Source organism: Annulohypoxylon truncatum (genome assembly GCF_022578515.1).
Source record: "Annulohypoxylon truncatum strain CBS 140777 unplaced genomic scaffold F4807scaffold_13, whole genome shotgun sequence".
In the NCBI taxonomy this organism is placed as follows: Eukaryota; Fungi; Ascomycota; class Sordariomycetes; order Xylariales; family Hypoxylaceae; genus Annulohypoxylon; species Annulohypoxylon truncatum.
In genome coordinates this window covers 482573-508926 of record NW_025953799.1, presented here as the reverse complement: position 1 = coordinate 508926, position 26354 = coordinate 482573, and the positions used below count along the sequence as shown (strand labels likewise).

The window sequence follows — 26354 nt, the reverse complement described above, 5'->3', positions numbered from 1 at the left end:
TCACCACTTTGATATATGCATGCCTATCTACCTCTGCATATGCTGGCTATGACTTCGTAATGTTTGTATGCACATTCGAGACAGCGAGTACTCACCAACATGGAGAAAATGCTCTCTGCAACTACATATGCAGTTAGGCTTTACATAGGCGCCTAAACATGTTACCGTCTCACTTATCGTGAGTAGCGGTGAGAAACCAGAAGTGATTACGACATCTTTATATCAGACAAGATATGTGGGTTGTATACAGGTAAATTTCAGATTTTTGATGTGATGGTCGAGACCGATGTGGATTCTAGGAGGTCTAGAACCAATTGGCCAATCAGGGCTCATCGCATAGGCCTATAATGTAGTTTTAAGGTTTGATCGTAGGGCCCGTGCACTTGTAAATGTCATTATGAAGCAAGTCTGATTCTAATAGACCAGGGTCATAGACGTATGAGGCTCATTCACGTCTTAATCTTTTTATGAAATATATACCTATTAATTTTGCATATTAATGCTTACATCCATTGAATCTATCATATGTATAAACCGCGTACGAGGCAAACATTTCTTTTTTTTCAAGAATTGAATGAGTGTGATATGGTGGGCTTTTGAAGTACTGGTCTAGTCAAGTACAAGGGTGTTACTAGAAGCAAACCAACAACCTGTAAGTCTAGTCTTAAGCCTACGCTCTAATAGCCTATAGGTATGTATGTATTAAGAGTTGGAAGGAGTTTATATAGCGGGGTGCTACAGATAGCCGAATTGCCATATTCGGATTCGCAGATTCCAATGAAACTTAAGAATCAGTTGCTAAGGTACAGTAGTTTAACCATAACACACGATTCGCACTCGCATAGAGATTGCGCGTAAAATGTAGTAATTACAGTAATCTGCCCGAGGTTTACACGTACCTAACCTCCATACATAGTACGTCTCTAGGTCAACTGGTAAATATTAATGTTAGGCATAATATGTGAATGGCTATGCACGGAAGGATCTGCCGTTAGGAAATGCCAAGCTGAGTCCGCTAAAACGATGCCCGTCTCGGAATGTTCCCTAGACGATAACAGATTGATGCATTGGATTGCGCTGTTGATGATGAGAATAAGAACATTATTAATACCGAATTGAGTTGTTAATATAACTCATTGCATGAATGAATTGCCGTATGATCGCATCATGGAATTATGTATACCAGAAAAGAAGATTTAAAGTTTATAGAGATACAGTACATACATGTAGGTATGCAAGACTAGGATCCATTGAGGCTTTTGCTGAAGAAGTTAGGAAGTTGCCATGGAAGCGATCTTGGCATTCCAATGCCGTTTATTCCGTGCCCCGTAACTGCCCGCAAACTGCCACCTGCCCGTACTACAAAACAGCTACTGCGTAGGAAAGAAGTACGTACTATCAGACAATTGAGAAACCACCTTTCCCCCACATCCCACCCGTGCGCTTGTTCTAGTTGTCACTCGAAGTCAAACTCATTCAACTCATGCATACACCTGACTCTGACACTCTTCCGCACACACCACACACGCACCGCACACACACCGCACGCACACGCCGCCGCTGCCGTTAGACAAGGCGAATAAACCGATCTAACCGTTTCCTCTTCCCAGACTTCTTCAAATATTATCTCCGGATCTACTACAATTCCCGCGGTACCAATCGCTTATTGTCGATCAAGAGAAGAAAGAAACGTCGCCAAGATCCAGATATCCCAATCGATCGAACATCAACCACATGCCTAACCCTGAAGAGGATAGAGAGTGCTGAGATGCGACACCAACGACAACAGCCCTGTTTGTGTGGCTAGGTAGGGCTGTCCTCATACAAGGACCAGTCCGCTCAATCCCATTGCCTCCCGCTCCTCTTAACCGACCCGTCCTGGTTCCGACCCTTCCTTTCTCTTCCGATTCTACCAAGGTAGCTATTCCACAACGGCTGGCCCATCGTGTGAAAGCCAACAAGAGCCCGACATGGCGACGTCGACCGTCGCCGCTGTCGCCAAAATGGCTTCCTTCATAATCGGTCTCGCCTCTATCGTTTCCGTCGCATCCGCCGATCAAGCTACCACGACTACGATGACAGATCTACCCGGTTATCTAGATCAGTCCGCCATGGCGCTAGCTTTGAGCTCTGACTCCGGCCCTACCGGAGTCGAATATAAGATTGCGCCTCTAACGGTCGAAGCTGGGCTGAACCAGACCAACGAGAATGCCTTGCAGGTAAATAGCTTATGGGCTGAGCCATGTTGATGCACGATCACTAATGTGCATGACAGGCTTTCAATGTGCAAGGTGATATGGTCGTCATAGATCAGAATAATTACAACAGTAACAATATCGACATCAAAGACTCGATTGCCTATTTAACCTGCGACTCCAACTCCAACGACTCCTACATCTCTTCAAACGATGTATTAAATTCAGTGATGAACAGACAACCGAAAGCGATTTTACTGTATAGCACAGCTGGAACTTGTTGCGGTCTCAGTGGATCTGATTTAGATTTCACTTCTATCTGGACTATGACCGATTCGCAGTCAGCTTGGATGACGAAAAACTGGACGTCGGATACCACGGGAGGGACCGTTCGTGCAACGATATCCGGAGGAAACGACACCGACGTAGATACCGACAATGGGCAATCCCAAAGCGGAAATAATTCAGCGGTTGCGATGAGCATTTTATATAGTATTACTGGTCTAATAACTCTGCTCTTCCTCATTATCATTGCGACCGGAGCCATCCGAGCACATCGCCACCCCGAAAGATATGGCCCGAGAGCCAGCTATGGCGGAAGACCGAGACAAAGTCGTGCTAAAGGTCTTGCACGAGCTGTTCTGGAGACCCTACCTATCGTTAAATTTGGCGATCCTCAACCTGCGAAGCCGGACCCGGAGAACGAGCTTGAAAGTATTGCGGGAGACCGACAGCAGCGCTCAGCGTCCCCGACGCAGCATGATGTTGCATCAGCCGATTTGCAACCGGCGAATACTTCTGAGGTTACTGCAAATGACACTCCAAAGGTTGATGCCGAAACTCCCGTGGCCACTACTTCGGACCACACTAAGGAGCACGGTAGACAGGTAGAAGAAGACCACCTTGGTTGCTCTATCTGCACAGAAGATTTTAGCGTCGGGCAAGACGTGCGGGTGCTTCCCTGCGACCACAAGTTCCATCCACAGTGTGTAGATCCGTGGTTGGTTAACGTTTCCGGCACATGTCCGTTGTGGTAAGTTACTAAAATCCATGTCTTAAACCATTCGAGACTAACGACATAATTAGCCGACTTGATCTACGCCCTCGTGAAGCAGAAGAATTAGAGGAAGCCGGCGAGGCCAGGAACGAAGTACCTCAACCTGATGAAGCTGGCCCTGTTGACAGCCACTCAGCTCATGCTCCCGAGGATGATGGGGACGGGCCGCAGAGACGACGAATATCCCGGTTCCTCGATTGGAATAGGCTGCGCCACGCCCCTGTTGATGAACGTATTCAAGCTCTTCGACAATACCGACAGTCACAACAAGACGCAACGCCTGGTAACAGCTCAGCTGAAGAGCAAAACCAGCACACTCGACTATCGGATCGGCTGCGGGAGAAGTTTCATATTCGGACCAGAGCTCATCCACCAAGTGACCCGGAGCCTTCGAATCATTAAGCATCTGCACTGGGCGCCTATTTAATTCCTATTAATACCTTACTAGAGGTTCTTAATGCACTTGAGGTGCCGAATGGGTGCGAAGCACCAGCTATGAATTTACGTGACGAATAATGGAACGCGCAGTTTCAGTGTAGCCATCAAGTGATGATATTGGGATGGAGTGGGACAAGCGTGTTATACCTCGGATAGAACGGCGTTAAATCTCATCGGGAAGATTAGGGTGTTGAGGCAAAGAATCGCATTGGCCGGCGTTCTAGGGCGTGAGAATATCTAACTTTTGCAGCCATTAAAGCTTAGCGTTAAGCTGGCGTAAGACAGGGAAAGACGATGAGTTCTGCTCAAGTCAGCATGGGGCGAACTCGTAAGACATTGCTATCAAAATAAAATCACATAAACCTATCACTTTTGGTCGAGCCTTCCATGGATGTTTAACTACTTGACGGCAAACCAGTTGAAGTATCTCTAGTTTCTTGAAATTTGGTCTGAAGCAAGTGTACATTTCAAACTCGGACTGGTCTACGATAAAATTCATCGTTCCCGCATGCGTAATGCGGGATATTATCAGGGAGCGGGCACTATGGGATAGTTTGCAATGTCCCAGTTGTCTTATTGCAGAGGGTTTCTAACTAATTTGTTTACCTATCTAGGTCGAGAGAGCACTGCATAAAACAGAATCCCTTATTTTATCCTATACACATCCTTGAATGGGAATGTATGTCTCACCGACGGAAGCAGCTGTCGCTTCACCACCACGCATTCGAGGAACCCGAGCCCTCCAGTGGGATGAAGGCGATCGACTTATTTATTTTCCCTCTCAGCGACGGGGCTTAAACCCAATGCAAAAGTGGCGGTGATGGAGGGGGGGGGTAATGGGCGTGCGTGTCCGTTACCTAGATTCATGTTCGAAAACCTAAAAGTGCCAATTCATGAATTGGGAATCATGAATCGGGTGGGATTGTCCCTCATCCAAGCACATGGGAGGATTCGTAGCCCTCTATTAGGTTGAGTACGAACGATAAATCGAACCAACATCAGGTCTCTCTCCCGACTTATCGTCCCTCACAGTGGTGAAGGCTGCCCCTGGTTGAAGTCATACTATGTTCATTCCAGCCACCCATCCACGGGTGGGTGGCTCGAATAATTCATACAATATGTTCATTGAGATATAGGACGACTTCCAACCAATATTGAGATAGGGGACCATGAGTTTATCAATCCTTCTCAGAATTGACCATCGCGGCTAGAAGTAAGCCGATTTAGCTGGTCCTCGGACTCCATCTCCAACCTTAAACCATCATCTGAAATAACATTCGCCGAGGGTAATGGGATGGGAGCTCGGCCTTACATATATCGATCGATAACCTTGACCCGATATAACGACAGAGGAGATGAACTTGATATGTATCATACCGGAATGGCACGCTCCATATTCTTCCCACCTAGCGCACCCCGTGAGCGGTCCTTGACCTTTCTTTTTTTTCTCTTTCCTGTTTCTCTTCCCGGGTTGCCCTTCCTAGTTTCGACATCATCTATGTGATCTATCAGACGAAAAGCGAACGGTTAGCATATACGATATGGCCTCACTCTTGCTACATCGGAATGGGGCTCCATCGTCGGTTCCGTCGCCTCCGCCTTTAGCCGGTACCGTCATCGGCGTGATATTGTTCACCAGCGCCATCTCTATCCTATCGTGGTTGCTCAGTTCGTATCATACCTTGTGCTTTAGGAGAAGGGGCGCTGATGATAAGAACAGCGCAGAGGTCACTTGCCGTGAAGACTTGGTGGCATCTCCCGCCCATCGCCTGGTGTAAGCTTAGATACTACCCAAGCGTAACAGCATGTCTGAGCAATAGACAGTCGGTGCTAATGGAAACCCGTTTCATGCTTAGTGGTTTTTACCCTCTATGTTGATTCGTGGACGTTCGTGTTCGCGACGGGCATCATCAACTATGGCATAGGCATCGACTCGAATGAGGGCGTCTGCTCGGCTGCAATCCTCTCGTATCTCTTTTGCTATATGTCTACCAAAGTCTGTATTAATCCCATCCTCTCCTCCCATCTACATATTCGCTCAACGTTGCTAAACTAACGTGCGCCTTAGATTGTAAGGAGTCGGCCCCTATTGCATAGACAATATGTCCCAAGCTCACGTTGTTCTCTACTTAGTTGATATACATGTTTCTTGTCGAGAAAGCGGTAGGCATTCTTACTTCGCCCTTGAATACACGCCCTCGGAGACTCACGACAGAAACTCAGTTCATCATCCGAGGTGGCCCAAAAAGGAGGCTTGAATCCAAGATGTATCTCTTCAACTCGTTTGGAATACTAAGTAAGGCCCATACAAATCGCCAATAGTCTTATGCTTAGCTGACCGACTTGCAACAGCTATTTATGGGATAATGTCTATCTTGAATTTTGTCTAGTAAGTCGAACGGAGGAGACCCCGTGTAGGAAGAAGCTTACTAGATCCGCTAACAACCCAGTCGTAACGCGCGCCTGGAAAAAGGACGGTGTGTCATCGGAATAGGTAGACAGGGTCTCATTCCTCTCATATCTCTTGATATTGTGGTAATGGTATGATATCGCATATTCTCCGTTCTACCTCCAGGATACTGAAATGGTGTTTTTAGGTCTATCTCACGATCCTATTCCTAAACCCCCTACAAGGTCAGAAACCCCATTCTTATGAAGCTGTCCCGGCGGACTCTCTGACCGTTCGATCTTTAGGTATACCTGCTTTTCAAAGTATATCCGCCGCGCCAGCTAGCCCTAGACTACGTAACGTAGCCATGCGAACTTTTGTCGGTGCTCTATGCACTACGACGTCGACCGTAATGTACGTACCTTTTCCCTTGTGAAAAAGAATCTATCATTTCGACAGCAAACTAGTGACTATTAACCTGACTCCCACTTAAAAGAAACCTAATAGTCCTCATGGTGCTCGACGGCGAGCCAGGATGGGTGTTCCTCACATGTTGTAACGCAGATAGTAAATAACCCCCTTTCCCCTGTTCTCCCGCTTGCCCCTATCTTCCCAGCAAGAGGCGGCCAGCTAACCCGCTCAACAGTCCTCTTCTCCGCCCTGGTCATCCAATGGGTCACGCGCCACGACACCACATCGTCGTGCTTCACCTCCCCCGACAAGCACACCTCGTATCGTCCCGCCCCGGCACCCGCCGCTCCTCCGGCGCCTCCGCCACGCCGTAACACCAAGAAGCTCGCCATATCGCTGCCGCTGAAGACGACCAGTACTTCGCAGTACGAGCATATCTTCGGGGACCCGGACCCGCCCGACCCTCCCCCGTCGGCCTCCGTAGCTCGTAGCGACAGCGGCATCGGCACCGGCACCGGTACTTCCAACCACAAGCTAGAATCGACCTCCCTCGACGAGCCCGACGACGCCACGATCCTCACCCCGATCCCGAAACCGATCCCCGTCGCAATCGACCTCGGAGGACACACTGATACGCCAATCAGCCCGACAAGAAGCCCCATCCACAGTCCAAGCCACAGCCGCAGCCGCAGCCGCAAACCCCCCAAAGACCGCGACCGCGACCGCGACCACGACCCAGACCGCTCCTGGCTCACCACGCTAACCCGCGCACACGCACAAGCCCTAATAACAGACCGGGACCTCGTCCCCCTACCCCTCTCACCCGCCAAGCCAAGCGACTCGTCGTCGCCGTCGTCGCCACCGACCGTATCAGCCGCCGTAGCCGCGGACCTAGAGCGGATCCGGCGGTACCGGGACCGGCGGGCACCCACATCACCACCACCACCACCTCCTCCCCCTCCTACTGTGCCGCCTTTACGTGCGCTGCCGTTTACTTCCGCACCAAATTCCGCGACTACCTCTACCTCCGCCTCCGCCTCCGCGTCTACACCTACGTCGCCGACGACCACGCTAACCCGGACGCCTACTCGGACGACGACGCCGGCGGGGGCGGGGGCGAGGGTATCGGTATCCCGGGGCGTGTCGCGGACGCGCAGCAGCGCCCGGGGGGCGCCGGGATCCGCGTCGCAGTACCGGATCAGCGAGCTGGCGTTCGAGGGAGACGAGGAGGAGCTGCCGTGGCACGATCTGGTTGTGATGGAGGAGGGGGACGGGGATAGGACTGATTTGGGGGGTTGGATCTAAGTTCGTGGGATTGATTCTTTTTTTTTATCAAGTACCTACCTTGGTATATAGTGCCGGGTGAAACAATGGTGGAGGGGAAGAGGAGTGGATAGAACGTGACAGACAAGAATTACATGTACCTGCTTGTGGTAATGCTCAATGATGAACATATCGTTTGTGCCGAATTGTAAGAAAGGCTTATGAAATTGATGTTAAACCCATGATGTACGTACTGCCGCTTACCGTTCCATCCATTGGATACTACGTCGTAATCAGCCTGGGTTGCATTATAAGAAGACGACAACACATCACATATAAAATTAAAGACAATGGATTTAGCTAAACGCCTCGATTTTCATTGATTTCGTTGTGTCCCCGTATCTTCATGAATCCTACCCTGATTCCTGAAATGCCTTTCCTCCATGTAAACCGGACTAGATCCTGGTGGGGGTGACCCCATACTGCCAGATATCTACCGGTGACTTAATAGCAGCCGAAGTATGTACAAAGAAGTTTAAGTTCCGATTTTTGGTAATCCATCGCGATGCAGAAGCCGCCCTCCCCTAAAATCATGGAACAAGAAGTTGTGTTAGAATAGAAGCAGGACTACCCAAACCGAGTAGGTTATTTATGCTAGGCCGGCGAAGATCTCGCCGAAATCGCTCAGTGTCGTGGTCGTGTTCATCAAGCTGCCTTCGCTGAGCCAGAAGTACGAGTACTTCTCGACGAAGCTGTAGTCTTCGGTTTCCAACTTGTCGACGACGGTCTGCACGAAGGTGTTCACATCGCCACTCTGTGCCGCGAATTCAGTAACCCAGACGTTCTTGTTCTCGCAAGCCTCGTGCACCTGCGTAATGTGGTCCAAGAATTGAGCAGCACCGTCTGCACCACCAGGTCCGTACCAATGAGCGGCACAGAAATCGACCTGGCATCCGCCGTCGCAGGCAGTGAAGAACTGCTTGAGCCAATCGATACCCTGGCCAGTGCTCTCACTGCTTGAAATAGCAGGTGAACCAATCTGGACCTTGCCAACGTATTTGGAGAAGTACTGTTTGTGTCCGGCAGCGGCATCCGCAGGCGACATGTTGGCTTGGCTGCTAATGTCAGGCTCGTTGAAGCTGAGGAAGGCGGTGGATCCCCGGGCAATAGCGGCCTCGGCCTTGGTATCCCAACCAGTAGAGTGGTCGGCTGCAGTGGACCAAAGCATAGGGTAGTACATAATGCTTTCATCCAGGCCGTTGGGGTCAGGGGTCCAGTTGTATGCCCACGAAAGCTTGCCTCCCAAACCCAAGACAGTGCTAACAAGGCTGGCATCATTGTACGCAGCACCTCGCTTGCCCGTAGAAGAGCTGGATGAGGTGGAGGCAGCAGACGATGACGCAGCTGCGGCGGATGAGGTGGTGCTGGCAACAGCCGCAGTCGAAGATTGGGCAGCACTTGAGGTGGCAGCGTTCACAATAGGAGCCACGAAAGTAGAGCTGGTAGTAGGGGTCGCGACAGCCGATGAAGAGGAAGACTTGACTGCGGTGACGATGGTAGTGGGGATCGAGATAGGGAGAGTGGGCACAACAGCCGCAATGCTCGGGGTTGACAACGATGAGGTCGAGCTGCTGAGGGAGGTGGTAGGCTCGGCCTCAGCCGCGACCTCAGGCGAAGAGGAAGTCGGGACGGCTTCGGCGGTGGGTCCTTCCTCGCCTGCAGTAACAGTCATCGTGACATAGTCAGTGACAAGTACGGTGTCGGTCTCAGCCCAAACGATCGCTCTCTTAGGGTGAACGTGGCGGTGGAAGGGGCCAGCGGCGACTTCCTTCACTGAGGCGGCAGCGCAAAGCGCGAGGATGGTGGCCTTGGAAAGCATCCTGAATAATTCCTTTGGAGATATTCGATGATCTAAAATTCTATGTTCTTGGTGAGATTGATTTGATACAGTAAATGATTTGTATGTTCCCTTATTCTTTCTAGAGTTGATGTTACAATTTCCGGTGAAGGAGTGTCAAGGTGCCAGCAGTCCAGTCAAAGGAGAGTAAGACGACGAGAGTATCGTGTCAGAGAAATGAATGAATTTGTCGACGGGGTGTAGTACGCTCTGCGCAGTGATACTGGTGATGAGACGGACGGGAACCAGGTCGTGCAGTCTATCAAAGACGCAGAAGGAATGATGCGAGTTTGATGAGTACTGATATTGCACCCGTGGACAATGCTTGTTAGTTGTGGTTGAGTCGTGTGCGTGTGACGTTTGACGGAAGGACAACGGACGAAGTTGACTAAGGACGTCGTCTTCTTAAATCCAGGTCAACCACAAAGGACAAGGTGAGGTTAATGAATGGGTCGAAGCTGGCGACCTTATGGGAAATGTACAACAAGAAATGAATGTGTGGGGGCGAGAACGAGAGCAGTAAATCTCGTTTAGAAAATGAGAGAAAAACGGTACTGTGGGTTGAAAGGAGTGAACGAAGGAAAAAAGGTGGGAAGAATTTATCCACGCCAGCGTTTTATGTCGCTTACTGAAGAAGTTGTAAGAGAGAGGTTGACGGCCGGTTAGGGACGACCAGGTGAACCGACAAAGTTCAGCAAATCGGGATGTGTGTGGGGCATGTACGTGGAGTGGACCAGGTGGGTCCCAGGGGTTAGAGACAAGGAAGACAAGGAGCCCCTTCTGCCCTGTCAGTGGCTAGACCTTCCTAGCCAACCGCTAACAGTTTCTCCTAGCGGCATTTCCTAGGCTTTTTTAGCTACGACAGCTGCCACTGGCGCTATTAGGGTCGGGTTCAATGCCAAGACTGGCAGTAGCCGTACCTGGGCTACGGGTGATGGGGCACACTTTCCAGCGCACGGAAGATCTCGCAATTGCCCACACTAGAATCAAGACGATTAGCGCAAATCGATTCGTTATTGTTACCGTATCATCTGAAGTATCTACAGCATCTACCCGCCCGCCAGTCCAACTGTTCGGATGAAAACCTGACATGAGCCATTGATTCCTATTGGCCATTTTCAGACAATGACTACTGCTACAAAAATACATCCATGTCTTGTGCGCAGGATATAATAATCATTCCTTTTGTTCAAATACCTGAGTACGAAGTACTTTGAGAGGGGCGCAGGATCCAGCCGTCTTTGAATGCCTGAATATTTCCAAGGTCAAATGCTGCACAAAGTCTACAAAAAAAGTGCAAAATAAATCGACATTATCAGCATATCTCCTTTATAGGAGTATCGCTTCACCGGCAGCTGTTCAAAATATATCAAGAACACCATCCACATGATTAGAAAAAAAATATTTACCATCTGTGTCATGTTTATAAGGTGGCCGCCAAACGGTAGCCTAATAATAGCCAATCATATCATTACGCCACCCAACCATTGGCCTCCTTTTATGGTCCTGCGCCAGTTCAGACTGGGCATCTACTTACGTAGCACATGCAGGTACCACTCTAAAAGCTGCAGGAACAAGGCACACATACCGCTTAACACGAACAGCAATGAGCTGATGGGTGGTAGGATTCAGGGGTTCGAGTTACAGGTTTGCGAATATGTATAGGCTAAGTATTTCTCAACACCAATTCAACTGCACGATACATAATTATACAGTTATAAAGACCGGGTAGCAAACATTAGGGTGTTCTCTACCAACTTTTCTAGAATGCGAGAGGGGAAAGTTGCAAAATACGAATCGAGCATTATGCTGCATTTCGAGGCTTTACTTTAACAGGAAGATGCCCCTATCCCAGTGTTTGTCGCGGAGGCCGGGTCTTGGAATAAGTCTTGGTTTACTGGTTTACTCACAAAGGACCCTTTGTAAAGTCAAGGAAGTAAAAAAGCAAACCAACTTGCTCATCAACCTGCCGCGCGCTCTTTTTTCTTGCCAAATGCAGTGGCGGTCTCAACTACACACAGCGCTTCCCACTCGGCCATTATTCCATTCGATCCACGTGTGGGCCTTTAGGGGTTGGGGGGGTTGAGGTGACAGCCATCCAGACTGCCAGACTTAGGATAGGCTGGCATGGGCAACATGGTCTGCGCTCTTCTCCTCTGTCGTGCTTACGCCTTGCTTCCATTCGGGCCTAGCGTCTTACGTGGACACACGTAGTGTTACCGGTAGACCGGGGATCTACGCAGACCCCTTGCGAAAATTGAGAGAAAGAATTAGCAGCGCAAGAAGCCTTGCCCTACCGAATGACGTGGTTTGTGGGACACGCTCGTCGTTCAGTGAAACAAATAAAACGAAATTACTTTCGAGATAATTTCGCTACTCATGAAGTTGCGACACCACATGCGTTGCCATACACAGACCGGCCGGGCAATCGAGGTCACGGCGATGTTGACATGCTCGTGGCTCCCATGTCGACTTTGTTCTCCAAGGTTCCAAGGTTTCAAGGTTCCCGTGCCCCTGTCAGATTGTAACAGCATATCAAAGCTTAACTTTTTCTTTCTTTGGACGCTAATCGGCCGATCCTGGAGGATCGATTCGCCCCCTTGTGAATTTTGTGAATTCAGCGAATCGACTCTTGTTGGTTGATTCCTGACTAACAATGATTTCCTTTTTCAGAATGTGCATTGTGCAGTCATCAGATTTTTCCCGGCCTCGAAATAAGTCCATCTTTGGAGAAGGAAGCTAATTTACCGTATTAATTGATTCGTGGAGAGACATGAGGACATGAGGGCTTGATCCGATACCCTATCAGCTCTTCCGAATCACCCTCAAGATTGGTTAGGCTATCTTCGCAATTTCGCAATTTCTTAACACAAGCGGTTCACAGAAATAGTTTCGTTTACCTAGGTCAGCCCTGGTTATCTAAGACCAAACCATATGTAGAGCCGTTTGGGACGCGTCACGCAATAAGAGCTTCAAGATTACATAGATTCTCTTTTTATATCCAATGTACCGTTTAGAAGTGAAACGGAATTTAAAGTGAGAACTGTGCCGTAGGTTGCGTGGGAAATTCCAGTTGTTCTGCTATGTCCCGTCGGGAATTCGCATGCACACCGTTTGCCGACGATTCTTGTCTTGGTCATCCCGAATGGATAATATAAAGCTGTCCTGCCTCGACGGGGGATTTGCGGAAGCATTTGACCGCATTCTAAAATCTTGGCTCTTTAAAGCTTCCGGACTTCGTCTAGGTAACCAACCGTCAGCGGCGGGTTTGGGAAAACAAATTCATTGTCAATAATGCCGTTTTCCATCTCAGCTAGGCGGAGCCCCTTTTGAATTTTTCACTGATGAAACCCAACACTCTAGATGTGTGATTGTGGATTGTAGACAAATCTTCGAGGATACCATCGCTGCCGTTGTACTCAGCGTCCAAGATATAAGAATCAACCTATTTTCGAATTATAGGTAGACGATTGGCCATGAGTAATGGGTCGTTGATCGTAACGTTCATGTAAGTAGGTAGGTATAAAATATATTCTGCAGTGAGTAACGCAACTTCACATAGAAACCTTAGTCCTTGTGAAGGGTAGAAGAATTGAGCAGTGGTCTTTTAATATAATATTTAATCTCAATAGCTATGAGATCAATATATTCTTTCCTTCAACCTGCCAAATCGGGCTTCGCCTTGCCTTCCAACATAATCTCCGGTACCATCCGTTGCTTCTTCATATCTCTTGAGGACCGGCCCCACAACGCATCTCAACGCCGATCGGTTCGGTGCCGCTAACCGTACCCGTGGATCCCGACTCCGGCCAACACAATGGCGTCCCCTAAATCGTGGTTAGATTCCGATTCCGGTTCCGACATAGCATCAGACGTCTCGTCTATTATTTTAATGGACCAAGAGCCATTTTGTACTTTTCGCTTCCGCGTTCTTGACTTCGCTCTTCAAAAGATCTGGCCCTATGCTACCGCTGAAGAGATCACAGTGGAACACATGTCGGGTGGAGAGAACCGGATTATCTGCATATCTAGACAACCTGTCGGAAAACCCGAACTCCGTGAGCGATACGTTATACGCACCCCTAGATATGATGTTGGGCAGTTAAATAGTCAAGTTGCTACTTTACGGTTTCTGCGCATATACGGCAAAATTCCCGCCCCGTTGGTTCTTACTTTCGACAAGACAGACAATAACATCCTCGGTTCCAAATATATTCTCCAGGATTTCATTCCCGGATCTACCTTGCTATCATCATACTCGGGCCTTGCCCACGAAGAACGGTGCAGGGTCGCGCGAGAGCTTGGTCGTGTCTACAACGAATTATTAGCTACACGTAGCGATACCCCTGGCTTCTTAACGCTTTCTAGGGGCGGGTCGGCGTCGCTCCGGATCGTACCATTTGAAGGAATTCATAAAAGATTTAATAGCGATTCGCCAAGGCCTCCAGATGTCCACAAGTTTCTAATCAATGTCTTCCTTGGACGATGGGCTGTCCTAGACGAACCATTGCTGAGTAACAATTCCTGGCCAAGTCTCAGGGATAAATTATGCCACATGACTTCAGAAATGGCAGCTGAGGGTTGGTTCACGAATTGTCACACTTCCTTAGCACATCTCGACCTAGCACCACGCAACATACTCGTCAATCCGACGCCTAATACAAAGCGACCTATCATCTCCGCCATTCTCGATTGGGACAGTGCTGTTTTTGTCCCTCAGTTCATGTGTTGCCAGCCACCTATGTGGCTCTGGGCTTGGAACGACGGCGGTTATCAAGACGAGTGCCAGGCAAATGAAATGCCATCAACACCAGAAGAGTGCCAGATAAAGCAATTATTCGAGGAAGCTGCGGGTCCGGACTATCTACTATTCGCTTATACCCCAGCCTATCGACTTGCAAGGCGACTTGTCCGCTTCGCCATCGAGGACATACGGTCTAATGAGGAATATAAGGAAGCCGAAAAGATGATAGAGGAGTGGGCAGCGATACGCAATAATTCTACAGTCCACACCCCAGTCGATGAAGAGAATGTATGGGATTACGCTGAATCCGTAGGAGCGTAATAGGGGTGTTTCGGGTACATGAAAAGATAGTCCTCGGGGAAAGATAGGAGCTCTGCTATGGAGAAAAATGTTTGAGGTCTGAAAAAAAAAAAAAGATTCTGGGGTACGACGAGATGAACCACGAGGTAGATTGTTACATCATCGCAAGTAGTACTTAATATTTAATTACTTCTTTTACTCGAGATTTATAAATTACCCACCTCATTCATTATATTGGTCCGAATTGATGAGACAACTGATCTGGCTTTTTACTTGACATTAGTCTTATATATACTGAAAACCGCCAGTAAATTTCAAAGCCGAAGTAACATAATCTTCCATAGTAGTGATTTAAACGGGCTTAAATCTCAAAATTTCCCTGTAAAAACCGAAAGTCAATGGCCTTTTACCTTGCGCTATGGAGTATCAGTACCTCTACAATTCAGTGATATTCAGATTGGTCACTCAATGCATAAACGACCGCACAATAAAAACCCATAGCAAGGTTGAAGTATCGAGTAAAGCAATAAACGATGAGAAAATAATGACAACGATAGTGTTTAATGACAAAAGTCCCTTGTATAGGCAATTACCTAATCTTTACCTCGGAGCACTCCAAAGAGTTCGTCTGGCTATATTGTAAGACCAAGTACGCTCTGCATGTAATCCATAAGTATGAGCTGGTTGTTGTAGCGGTCAAGCGTTGACACGTAGGTTCATAGAGATGACAGATAATAAATGAAATTAAATGTGACACTACATAAAACATTCCGATTTATTTTACCCTCCGTTATTTTGGAAGTCATCTGAATCGATCTTGCGGGCAAGCTTGAACCTTTTGGGCATGACCTATTATTCTCTTTCAGTGCTTGGTCTAACTATGCCCATGCTGGCAGCAATATATCAGCGGCTAATTCCGCTCATTACCCAACCCGCGGAATTACCCATTATTTTCAAATCTTAGGGCTATAGGCTGGACACTATTGAAACCCTTATATATGAAAGGGAAGAGCCTCATCTGACTCAATGCGACATGGATTGCGACGCTCAGCAGCTGGGACTACCTAATGGGGCAACCAGGGACAAAAGAGCATTTCAAGTTGGCGGACCCCGGAGATATTATATATTATGCCAGGCTTATTATATACTAGAGGGACTTCAGCCCAGCTTACGACCGGGGGTGAAACATAACCAATCACAGACCGCCATCCTCCCCCTTTGTTGAGTCTCTAGCAGGGCATCGCCACGATCTAGACCGCACGTGATCGGCCTGCTCGGAAAGCTGAGGCTGAACCTCGTCCGCTTGGCAGATCAACATTTTGACCTACCTTGGCGCTACCAGATTCGATTTCTAGAAGCTTACCTACCTACGGCGTAGAAATCTAGGCGCCTGCTAGTCTCGAAGGGGGTTCAATACTTTCCGAAGGAATGTCGTTGTCTCATTTGCGTCTCCTGCAACCTCCGACCTCATCGATGGGATGTTCACTCGACGACAGCCAGCAATCGAGAAAAATCAGGGTAGAAGTCGGAGATGGAACCGTCGAATCCAAGTCAGCCTATGATCCTCCCGCTTATGGATGGCGGGGAAGGCTATACTTTTTCGAACTTTCTCGGCGGCGATGACGCCGAATATCCTGCTATTAATGAAGCTGCGGGCTCGGCCTCCGCATTGAGCGAAGATCTTGGTGTGACAAACGCACCCTCCCCGGCGGCGGCGCTCGCTACGGGTAATTCGCTTCAGAAGCAGAGGTTGGAGCGAAGGGGTCATACTAAGAGCCGGCGCGGTTGCTTCAATTGCAAAAGACGCCGTATCAAGGTACCTACTCCAGCCCGGCATCTGTAGGAAATTCCGTTCAAACGCTAACGCGAAAGGAAATAGTGTCAAGAAACTCGACCAGCATGTGGGCATTGTGTGAAGACGGGGCTGAAGTGTGAATATCCTGTAGCTCCCCTAGTCGTACATCAAGTAAGAACTTCGCACCGCCATTGACCGCTATCTCGAACTACCGCTAACGCCAGTAACGCGGGAGTAGCCGCAACACCAAATCCCTCTTTTCAGCTTGCAGGATATGCGGTTCTTCCAGCACTTCCTGTTTACCTGCTTCCCTAACCACCCCTTAGGAAATGAGTCCATCTGGACCCACGAGATCCCATGCTTATCACAGACTGTATGTATTGCAATAAGATCAGCTATAAAGCGGGTGAGCAAGGCTAACAGCTTTTCGATAACAGTATGAGTATCTTATGCATGCGATACTAGGTCTCGCGGCGTCCGATCTCATGCAGCAGGATCCTAGCCTAGTCACGTTCGCCATGATGCACCGGCTCAAGGCGATCAAGGCCATTAAGAAGACGTTGAACGAGGCTCCGAAATCGAACACCTTCGAGGAAGGAAATGCCCTGGGTATGTGGTCTTTCTCTTCACATGGCATGAGTCGTCTTCTTTCGTAACACATCCTGTATGATCGGATATATTTAGCTAAAGCTTGATATACCCTCTCATATACATACCTCGAGACCCTCACCACCCCCACAAGCCCACCCTAACTAACCCATCCCCAGTGGCGACCTGTTTCGCGCTAACCTTCCAATCGGTAATCCTCGACGACGGGATGGCCGAATTCATGACCTTCGTGCGGGGCGTCGTCCTCGTCGCCATGCAAATGTGGGCCAAAAACGCGCGCCCGCTCTTCACCAACCTGCACCAATCCGACCCCCAGAAAATCCTCAAACCCATCATCGAAGCCATCCCCCCGATCCGGTCCTCCTTCGCCGCGTCGGCCTCAGCCTCCATACGCGCGCTGGAACCGCTCTGCCGCCGCTCCCCCATCACCACCTCTTCCTCTTCTAACGACAACGACGACGACAACGACAACGACGACCTCGAGCGGACGTACCAGCAGTACCTCCTCGGGATCGCCGACGCGCTGCCCACATCCTCGTACCAAGCGTACCTGATCCTATGCCGGCACTACGCGTGGTGGATCGGGCTTCCGCACGAGCGGTTCCGGCGGCTGATCGACCCGTCGTCGCAGGTCTTCGCGCTGCTGTCCGCGCACTGGGTCGCGCTGAAGCAGATCATGGCGCCCATCACCGAAGCCGAGGCGAGCCTGCGCGCGCGCGAGCCGCGCGGCGGCCGCGGCGTCGACCTCGGCACCTCGCGCTGGCTCAAGCATCTCAACCGCCAGGTCGACGCCGAACACCGCCGCTACAACGACTGGCCCGTCTGGGTCGAGGAGCAGCTTGACCGGGACATGACGTTTTTCGGCAAGAGGACGGTTTCGTTGCTTACCTAGGTAGGTAACCTAACTAACGAAGTACCTACCTCCCTGGAGAGGGACCTAATGCTTGGAAGATACCTAGGGGCAGGACGAAGGGGGGAGAAGCTCGTCAACTCTACCTACTTTTGGCTAATCGGAAAGGGTATGATGGTTTGGTGTCCTACGAGGGTTATGGAATTGGGAAAAGCAGCGTCTACGTGAAGGCGTTATTTGGGATTTTGCCATCGATACCATCTTCGCCGCTTCGTAGAAGGACTGTATATACCTAGGTACTTAGGTACATAAGAAGAATCTGGATGACTCGCCTATCGCATCTACCGCTTGATACTAGCCTACTAGCATAATTCTAGAGTCACATTCCCCCCTGCTGGCTGGGGATGTTGGTCAGAATGCACGATTGTACCTAATTAATCCTCTGTTATCACCGTATGTGCCGTTCGACCCGGGCCGCGTAATGTAGAACGGCACTGCCACCTCGCTAACACACATTCATTAAACAAATCGGACTTAACAACTCCTTATCATCTCGTCTACTTGGTCCTTCCCCGGTACCCATCGTAGCATACACACATAATTATGTTCAGGTAGAGGATTTCGGAAGGGGCGGTGCGTGAAACGCCGACAAGCGCCGGTTCAACTGCTAGTCTGGATGACCAAGGTAGGGTGTTTGCCTCGCTATGGGCCTAGATCAAATATATCGAAAATGCTTCTAATACACCTTAATATACATGGATACGATGTTGATGAGTGTCATGCGAAAGGCTAATAACATAATATATAGCCTATCAAGATAGACCCCCTTCTCTTTATATAGTGACATTATATATAACTCAACACATCTCAACATTACGTGCAGCGACAACATAATGATAGCAAGGTACACGAAACGTCGCATCTGCTGGAACTGTATTATTCCCAGCTAATCAATTTTAATTCCCTTAACCGCTGATGGATACCGTCTCTCCTCAGCCGAGTCATCCCATCCAGTTCCAAGAATACAACGAATAGTCCTTGCGAGAAGCTCTATCGCCTGGCCCCCACGTTGGAAAACAAGTCTAGAACGCCTTGCTCCAACGCCTGTAGATTCATAGAGATCTACGTTTTTAGATCTCTGCTATCCCCCTCTCACGCCGAATTGATACGCCGTGTAGACCAACCGGCTGAAGGTAATGGTGCTATACAAGGAATTTACAGGTGAGAATCTAACTCTCAAGGTTTGTGCTGTTGTAGGAAAAATAAATAAATAAATCGAAGTTATGTAGCGAGTGAATAAAACATCGACATTAGTTGGCTCCTAGAGCATCTGTGATTGTTCGTACGACTTCTCTCGGATTGGCGACGAAGTCAGTATATGCCTTGACTAACGCAGAACCGCAAGACACCAGCGAAGGGGCGACACTAGCTAGCATAGCACCAAGGGTAAACACCAAAATTGGGATCTATGGAATCTATTAATATCATCGTCTCATAAAAAGGGGCTTCGCGTTACTTACCCAGACAAACCACAGCTTCTTGTCACTGCTGCCGGTCTTAAGTCTCTGAGCATGAGCTCGCTGTAAGTGTTCTTGCTGTTCCTTGGTGATGTTGCGCTTGCGTCCGATCTCAAGTAACGCGGGCACTTCATGTGTTTCTGACATTTCCGTAGAAGTTTCTCCAATGGCTTGGTCGTAAAGAGCAGCGCATTTACTGTCAGCCTCAAAATCGGCGGCTGCAGCTGCTGCCGAGGCCTGTTTCGTATCATAGTGGCTCCGTGGGCTTTCTGGGAAGATAGTGTTATAGGCTGGTGGTGGTGACTCCTTGGCGCCGAAGAAGGGCAGCTCCCATCGTTTGGCATGAGCGTCTAGCGGGGGTTGTTCTTGTGGAGGCTGTTCATCGGCATGACGCGAACCTCGGATGTTAGGGACAAGAGAACTAATGCGCTGTACGACAGGTGCCGAGTTCAGATAGGCTTGGTAATCTGGGAAGACGGGTATAGGCGGCAAAGTTGGCATTTGGGGCATCTGCATGTGCGGCATCTGAAGTTGCGCCAAATTCTGGAAGTGCATCGTCATGGAATGTTGCCATTGTTGCAGTTGCGCTCCAAATTGATCTCGTATAGCTGTTACTGCCGCGCTCGGTGACGCGGGGACAGCGTCTTCATCACTTGACTTATGAGTGTGTGGGAAGCTTGACCGTCTCATATCCAGCCAATCGGGATTTTCCTCGTCGCTATCCCTCTCTTCTGATGCATCTTCATCGCTATCATTACTATCATCGACTGAGCTCGAGTCGTCAGACATAAATTCCTCACGGTGTGCTGCCGGAGTTATTGACGGCGGATCCCACAATGATCTGAGGGAGGTAGCACTGTTAGCCCTACTATGGAGAGATCCGTTGCTCCGGGACCTGGAGTGATTCTCGATTTGTCGCAGCACCCGAAGCACGTCGCTAGACTGAGCAACATCGGCGGGAGTAAGACCCGAAAGGGTTCGCATATTCGGGTCAGCCCCTTTCATGATTAGGCGCCGGACGATCTCTGGGTGATCATTCATCGCCGCCATGTGCAAAGGAGTGAAACCTCCCTTATCCCGCACGCCAACATTAGCTCCACGCGACAGAAGCCCGGCGACAAAGCGAGCGAGTCCTAGGGAGCAAGCTAAATGAAGCATTGTCTGTCCACTGGACCTCCTTAAATTGATCTTCGCCTTGTTGGCGCTGTCATCCAGATCGATCAGTTCAAGAACACGAAGAAGCCCTAGTTCTGGGGATTCCGAGAGATCTTGCTCGAGGCTGTTAAAATTGGTGTTGGGGGTTTGAGATCCTCCGGGAGAAGGACCCCAAGAGCCACCATTTCCAGATCCACCGGACCCGTAGATAATATTTCTTGCGATATCCGCCACATCTGTCATCTTCCCACCGAGCTTGTTGCCCAAAACAGTAAGCGCTGTACGAATTAAGCGATGTTCGTCGTCGTCGACATATCGAAACAGCGGCTGCTGGTTGCCAGTAAACGAATGCTGGGGAGCTACGCCAGGCTGTCTGATCGATACCGGAACTATCCCAGCAGTAGGGGACGGCGGTAGAAGACAGACTAACGACGTCTCGCCCCAGTATGTGGTTGTAGCTGCCCTTTGCTCTCCAAACATGACCTCGAGTCCCCCATTAGTGAAACCGCTACCAAGAATTGTCACCTCAACACCTCCCGACTTTGGGCCCTCGCTAGGAATGATCTTATAAATCATCGGTGGCGGCGCTCTATTCGAATTCATGATAGCAGATGCGTTGAACATATTTTGACCAAGTGGAGCGTGGGGCATGTTCTGAATCTCATTTCTCAGCCGGTTCGGACTAGGAGCACGGCTGGGATGCGCCGATGTGGGCGCAGAGAACAGCTGAGCACCCACGTCAAGACTTAAGTTCCTACCTCCCGAGGCAAACATGAGCTCAGGACTATTGCTATTAGGTGTAGGAGGCCCGGTTGGGAAATGCTGTCCAATGTTGTTAAGAGTTGCCTGTTGCCCATGAGCAAACAAGGGATCTGTAGCCATTGGAAAAGTTGTCATATTCGGCGAGAATGGCGATGTGGCTGCAGATGTGACGGCCGACTCGTTCTGTGGTCCCAGAGGCATCGTGGGCGGTGATTGACTCGTCTCGAGTCTCGTCATTGCTAAGCCGCTCGGAAGCTTCATGGACCCGCTTGCCTTTCTCTTCTTAGATACGGGAGCCGAAGGGCTCGCCGGAGATCCTTGTCTAGACAGGTTACGGGATGGCGCGGGCGCGGGTGTAGGCTGGGGATTGTTGTTGACTGGGGCAGTAGGGAAAGCGAAGTTTCCATTTTGCGCCAATCCTTGGAGATCAGAGGCTGATTGCGATGAGTGGAACATCAATTGGGCTTCGCCTGATTTCACATCGTTCGTAGCATGCATTGGCGAAACTCCTAAAGGTGGCACAGAGGGATTCGAACATTGTGCCGCAGAGGTTGTAGGGAGATGTGTCTTGTGATCATCAGTAATCATGATCGAGGAGGAGATCTGTTGAGCAACAACGTTGTCCTTGTAGTCCTTCATAGTAAAGATGACCTGGAATCCCATCTTCTCGCCATGGTGTCGGCAATAGCAAGCTATACGCATTGGCGCATCTACCTGGACGGTACCTTCAGGTACGGAAAGGTCAGGCAACCCGGCTCCAGTAGGATCAGCCATGTGGGGAGTGACGGCTTGCCACTCTTTAACTTCTTGAGTATTAAAGACAATGACTCGCTGATGCTCGTATCGATTCCATAGCTCCTCTTCCTCCGGCTTCTTATGTTTTTTGCGACCAGCACGCTTACGTTCCCGAGTTATACAACCAGCACATATTCGTACCTCGCCTCCGTTCTGAGGTTTGTGCTCTTCATCTTCGCTGCTGTCACTGGGTCGCTTTGGGCCGTGGAAGTCATGCTGAAGTACTGCGGCCCGTTTGAATGCACGCTGGAGCTTTACCGGGTCCTGCATAGCGCTAGTGCAGACTAACATCGTATACAATTCGAGCATGTCAGGAGACCGCGTCGCTACGGGTTTTGCGAGCAACTTGGGTTTTGATATCGTATGGGTTGGCAAGTGAAGTCTTTTAATTCCCGGGGGCAAGTGATGGAGAGTTAGCTTGATCGGTATTTGAGTCTCAACCCTTGATTTGAGAGGCGTAGGTTGAACCACCAATCTCGGCCGAGGGAGGTTCATTTGCGGCGAGTAGGACGGAAGACTATGAGTCGGAGCCGGAAGGTTCATCGAATCTTGCCTGACCTGGGGAGCCGAGCCATTGGTCTGTACGCCTGTCATTGGTTGCCAGACCGACGTCATATTCATGTTTGGTAGGCCATGAAAATGGTTAGCGGTATTGTCAGGGGAGGGTGAATTTTTGAACATGGTTGACGGCGAAGGCTCCTGGCTAACTGCGATGCTTGACATAGGAGAGCCTTCTCTAGAGGCACTCGTCTTCAGCCCGTTCATCGACTTGGTTAGGGAATGTTGCTATATCGTCAGTTAGTCGAGGTAAAACGGTCATGGGAGTAAAAACAAACCGATTGTCCCTTGTGGTGCCCCTTGATTCTCTTAGCAGCAGGGGCCTTCGGGGCAGCATTTCCAGCTGCGGATGAATCTTGTACGACGTTATTCGTTGGAGGGCTAGGACTGCTCGAGGCACTATCGAAATCGAAAACTGCGGACATGTCCATAGTTGAAGGGTCCAAAGTATCGAACATAAAGTTCGAGTCATTATGTTTGGCCTCATTTTCGAGATTCCATGCCGAGTAGGGTTCATCGGTCACCATCGCATCGGTCGAAGAATTACTAGTCTTCGGCGAGTTGGTGTTTCCGCTTGCCCTGGATGAAGAGGACGAGGAAGAACCACGATGAGAAGGAATAGACGAGTAGCCAGGCGCTGCCCTGTTCGAATTGGGCTGTAAAACATGTCCGGGACCAGAAGGGAATACCTTATTAGGTTCCCCAAATATGGTCGGATCAAGTAGTTCGCCGGTCGTAAAGTCGAATATTGTTCCGGTAGGGTGACCGGCGTCGTCCGCGTCGTATAGATCGAATTCGTGATTGACGGCGAAAGACGGCATGTCCGAATCGGAACCCAACGGGTTCGTTGGAATGAACGGTGGGGGTTTAGATGACATAGCCCGGTACTCAATTCTTCGGTATACAGAGGGCGTGTTATAGTACGGAGTGGTTTTCGAGGCGAGAAGTCGTTATCCGATTCAAGGCCAATCGACGAAGTATTCTAATCGTAGTTCAGACTGGACGTAGTCTATGTCTTGCTATTAGACGTCTCAACAATAGGACCTCAAATGACCGTCCGGGGCGCGATATCCAGCGAGTTCAACAGTAGGTGATGATGCAATGTCGTTATGGGTGTTATAGCAACATGATGACTCCTCCAATGTTAGCTTAATTGAATACCAATCTACTAGTAAATGACCGCAAATTCAAGGCTCCAAATTCAACTCTGGGCTACCACTTAGAGTATGATGAAATGAGATGAAACTCGATGTCTAATTGACGGTTCGAAATGTTTGATGATCGTGGCTCGGAATAGCGTGCCGTTGCGGCGGGTTAAGTTCCAGTAAGTATCGGTGAAAAGTTGCGGTAAGTATTAAGCAGAGCAGTGGCGTGCGTGTTTGCTAAAAGTTCAGCCTGCCAACTACCTGGTACCTGTACTTCGTAGGTATGGCAGGTATGCAAATATTGTCCCGTTATCGGAATTCGGATTAGAACGAGTCCAATTGAAAAGACGTCGTGGCAAAAGCCGATCAAAAGAAAGCCAAAGGAATGCAGCAATCGTCGCAGGCTCGAGGGTTCTTCGTGGTCCGGTGAGGCCTCGCCTGAAGGTTAGACGAAATTGGGATATTGAGATGGGAAGAGGAAGTTTGGATGGATTTGACGGATCAAATTGGTCCAAGATGGAAGAACCCTGAGCATCCACCACTAAGACCCGACGAAGCAAAGTGGAGAGTTAGCACCTAAGCAAGTGAGAGAGGGTGCAGAAAGTGCAGAGGGTGGTCGAAGATGGTCAAAGTGGTTAAACGCAAGAGTAAGTTGGAGCACGCTAATACTAAACACGCAGACTACAGTATCCCAACCCCCCTGTAATACTTGGCAAAACCCGGGGTTTCTCCCATATATTTCTTTTAACAGAGGGTTAGAGCACAAAGACCGCCGCTATTTCCCCTTGAAAAATTGTTAGTGGCTTAACATCCGAACCAATGATACTTCGTCTGGTCCTCGTTTAAGAGGTTAGGATGTTAATTATACAGTAAAAGAAATTGTTAGTGCAGTATCAGTACCCACAACGTCCACAAATCAAGCAAACAACTAGAAAACTCTAGGAACACTTCAAGCCTGAGTCTAACCCACATAACCTTTAGACTAACGTAAAGTACCTAGTACCTAGATCACTTCAAATTCGTATCATTTCCCGTACCGTAGAAGTGTGCACATAATACCACTATTCACCCCTTAGAGGAAGAAGGCTCTTGGAAAATTCGAGTAATGCTGATTCCTCAGCCTGAATAATTCGAAATCACCAAGGCCGGTCATCGGGGGAAGTCATCAGTGCTGACCACCTACCTACGTAGCTCAAATCTGATTACAAGGACTCTATCTAACGCCAGCGTCTCGTGGCTCTTGTAAGCCCGACACACCGCTTACCTTGCAGGTAATACCAATTGCTCGAGTATCCAGGTATTCACGAAGTATGTCTTTACTAGGTCACTAGATATGTATATGCCTAGTAAATAGGGATATCAAAGAACAACTGACAGACGTTCAGCACGTTCTGCTATGCTCTGACGTCTGACGCTAGGTATATCAAATTCCGTGTTTAGTCAAAACACACATCAACACACACATCATCTTTACTGTATCAATTGAATTAGGGCTGCACGGTCCAGGGTCATTCCTGTTTCTTCGTACGACCAGTCTAAACTTTGACTGGTCCTTGGGTCGAACTAAGGCTCGCTCAGGGTCCTCCTTCTGCCTCTCTAGCTCTGGTGGAGGGGCTGACGATGATTAGTGTCTACGAGTCCCACGTCCCACGCGCGCCGGTCCTAGCTACCTATCTGCCTCTGGAAGGTCGTGCGTTGCTGGCTGTCTGTTCCGTCGACGAACATGCCAGGAACGGCTTCGTCAAAGTAAGCCGTGGATGCTTCCACAAATACGTGTCTCTCTTTTCGGCCAACCGCACGCGTCCAATTGCATCAAAATGCATCAAATTGCATCCACAACGAACCCCATAAGGCACTGCAGCGAACCAACAAGGGACAAGTCCGATAGCAAAACCCCGTTTATCTCCTGCCCTACGGCTGCGATGGTGGGTTGCACCGAGAATAAGCACCTTCTCTGTCATCGCTAGAACAACCTTATGTGATAGATTGTCGATTACATATGGACCATGTATTGCGAAACCGTCAAGTCATCGTAGGAGCCTAGGCTAGAATACAAGCACATGGTTCCCTATTCCCTCGAGCTTTTTACTCCGCGCACAGAATCATTTCCCCGTCCGCCTTTTGCTACCATAAGCCAACCGGACAAACAACGAGGTACGTACAAAGGATGTAAATAGTAGTTCTGACTAAAGGAGATACAACGGTTATGAGATAATGCGGGACGCTTCTGGCCGGAATTTTTATTTAGGCAATGCAACACCCCTGGCGCCCTAGAACATATCAAGCAAGATTGTGGTGGGCGTATGTATGCAGCGGCAATCCTTTCGAAACGTCCAGGCGTACCTACGAGCGCGGGGGTCATGCGGAGTTGCGATATGCCTCCATCCCCAAGAAGCAGGCCCGGTTTTCAACTCCCAAGACCGAGAAGTGACAGACAATTCCATCCCCTGTGTGGATTCAGGGTCCTTTGCTGA

General features: G+C 49.3%; 6 protein-coding genes across 6 annotated transcripts; 4 read left to right on the top strand and 2 right to left on the bottom strand.

Moving 5' to 3' along the window:
- Positions 1 to 1777: 1777 nt before the first annotated feature.
- Positions 1778 to 3827, top strand: F4807DRAFT_65567 (uncharacterized protein). The gene is made up of 3 exons (XM_048003309.1): positions 1778 to 2219; positions 2276 to 3228; positions 3282 to 3827. The coding sequence occupies exons 1-3, from the start codon at positions 1971 to 1973 to the stop codon at positions 3652 to 3654; spliced, it is 1575 nt and encodes a 524-aa protein (XP_047854937.1). The 5' UTR covers positions 1778 to 1970; the 3' UTR covers positions 3655 to 3827.
- A 1404-nt stretch (positions 3828 to 5231) lies between these two features.
- F4807DRAFT_459794 (uncharacterized protein) lies at positions 5232 to 7795 on the top strand (the record flags this gene model as incomplete). The annotated part of the gene is made up of 9 exons (XM_048001418.1): positions 5232 to 5358; positions 5411 to 5464; positions 5547 to 5686; positions 5824 to 5986; positions 6043 to 6079; positions 6141 to 6231; positions 6288 to 6493; positions 6576 to 6646; positions 6726 to 7795. The coding sequence occupies 9 exons, from the start codon at positions 5232 to 5234 to the stop codon at positions 7793 to 7795; spliced, it is 1959 nt and encodes a 652-aa protein (XP_047854936.1).
- Positions 7796 to 8108: 313 nt separating this feature from the next.
- Positions 8109 to 10294, bottom strand: F4807DRAFT_423341 (glycoside hydrolase family 128 protein). Its single transcript, XM_047997763.1, has one exon. The coding sequence runs from the start codon at positions 9630 to 9632 to the stop codon at positions 8403 to 8405; it is 1230 nt and encodes a 409-aa protein (XP_047854935.1). The 5' UTR covers positions 9633 to 10294; the 3' UTR covers positions 8109 to 8402.
- Positions 10295 to 13467: 3173 nt separating this feature from the next.
- Positions 13468 to 14860, top strand: F4807DRAFT_467180 (uncharacterized protein; the record flags this gene model as incomplete). Its single annotated transcript, XM_048002456.1, has 1 exon — positions 13468 to 14860. One exon carries the CDS (start codon positions 13468 to 13470, stop codon positions 14713 to 14715), a length of 1248 nt encoding a protein of 415 aa, XP_047854934.1. The 3' UTR covers positions 14716 to 14860.
- A 1073-nt stretch (positions 14861 to 15933) lies between these two features.
- F4807DRAFT_423339 (uncharacterized protein) lies at positions 15934 to 18473 on the top strand. Its single transcript, XM_047997762.1, has 5 exons — positions 15934 to 16510; positions 16574 to 16660; positions 16728 to 16862; positions 16927 to 17098; positions 17257 to 18473. The coding sequence occupies exons 1-5, from the start codon at positions 16226 to 16228 to the stop codon at positions 17988 to 17990; spliced, it is 1413 nt and encodes a 470-aa protein (XP_047854933.1). The 5' UTR covers positions 15934 to 16225; the 3' UTR covers positions 17991 to 18473.
- A 959-nt stretch (positions 18474 to 19432) lies between these two features.
- On the bottom strand, positions 19433 to 23613 carry F4807DRAFT_451382 (uncharacterized protein; the record flags this gene model as incomplete). The annotated part of the gene is made up of 2 exons (XM_048000232.1): positions 19433 to 22963; positions 23014 to 23613. The coding sequence occupies 2 exons, from the start codon at positions 23611 to 23613 to the stop codon at positions 19433 to 19435; spliced, it is 4131 nt and encodes a 1376-aa protein (XP_047854932.1).
- Between the last annotated feature and the right edge of the window lie 2741 nt (positions 23614 to 26354).

Coding starts and splice junctions, on each gene's coding strand:
- F4807DRAFT_423339 (XM_047997762.1), top strand. CDS start 16,226: ATGGAACCGTCGAATCCAAGTCAGCCTATGATCCTCCCGCTTATGGAT. Junction 16,661..16,727: donor CTCCCCTAGTCGTACATCAA/GTAAGAACTTCG, acceptor ACGCGGGAGTAG/CCGCAACACCAAATCCCTCT. Junction 16,863..16,926: donor TCCCATGCTTATCACAGACT/GTATGTATTGCA, acceptor TTTCGATAACAG/TATGAGTATCTTATGCATGC.
- F4807DRAFT_423341 (XM_047997763.1), bottom strand. CDS start 9,632: ATGCTTTCCAAGGCCACCATCCTCGCGCTTTGCGCTGCCGCCTCAGTG.
- F4807DRAFT_65567 (XM_048003309.1), top strand. CDS start 1,971: ATGGCGACGTCGACCGTCGCCGCTGTCGCCAAAATGGCTTCCTTCATA. Junction 2,220..2,275: donor CCAACGAGAATGCCTTGCAG/GTAAATAGCTTA, acceptor TGTGCATGACAG/GCTTTCAATGTGCAAGGTGA. Junction 3,229..3,281: donor TCCGGCACATGTCCGTTGTG/GTAAGTTACTAA, acceptor CGACATAATTAG/CCGACTTGATCTACGCCCTC.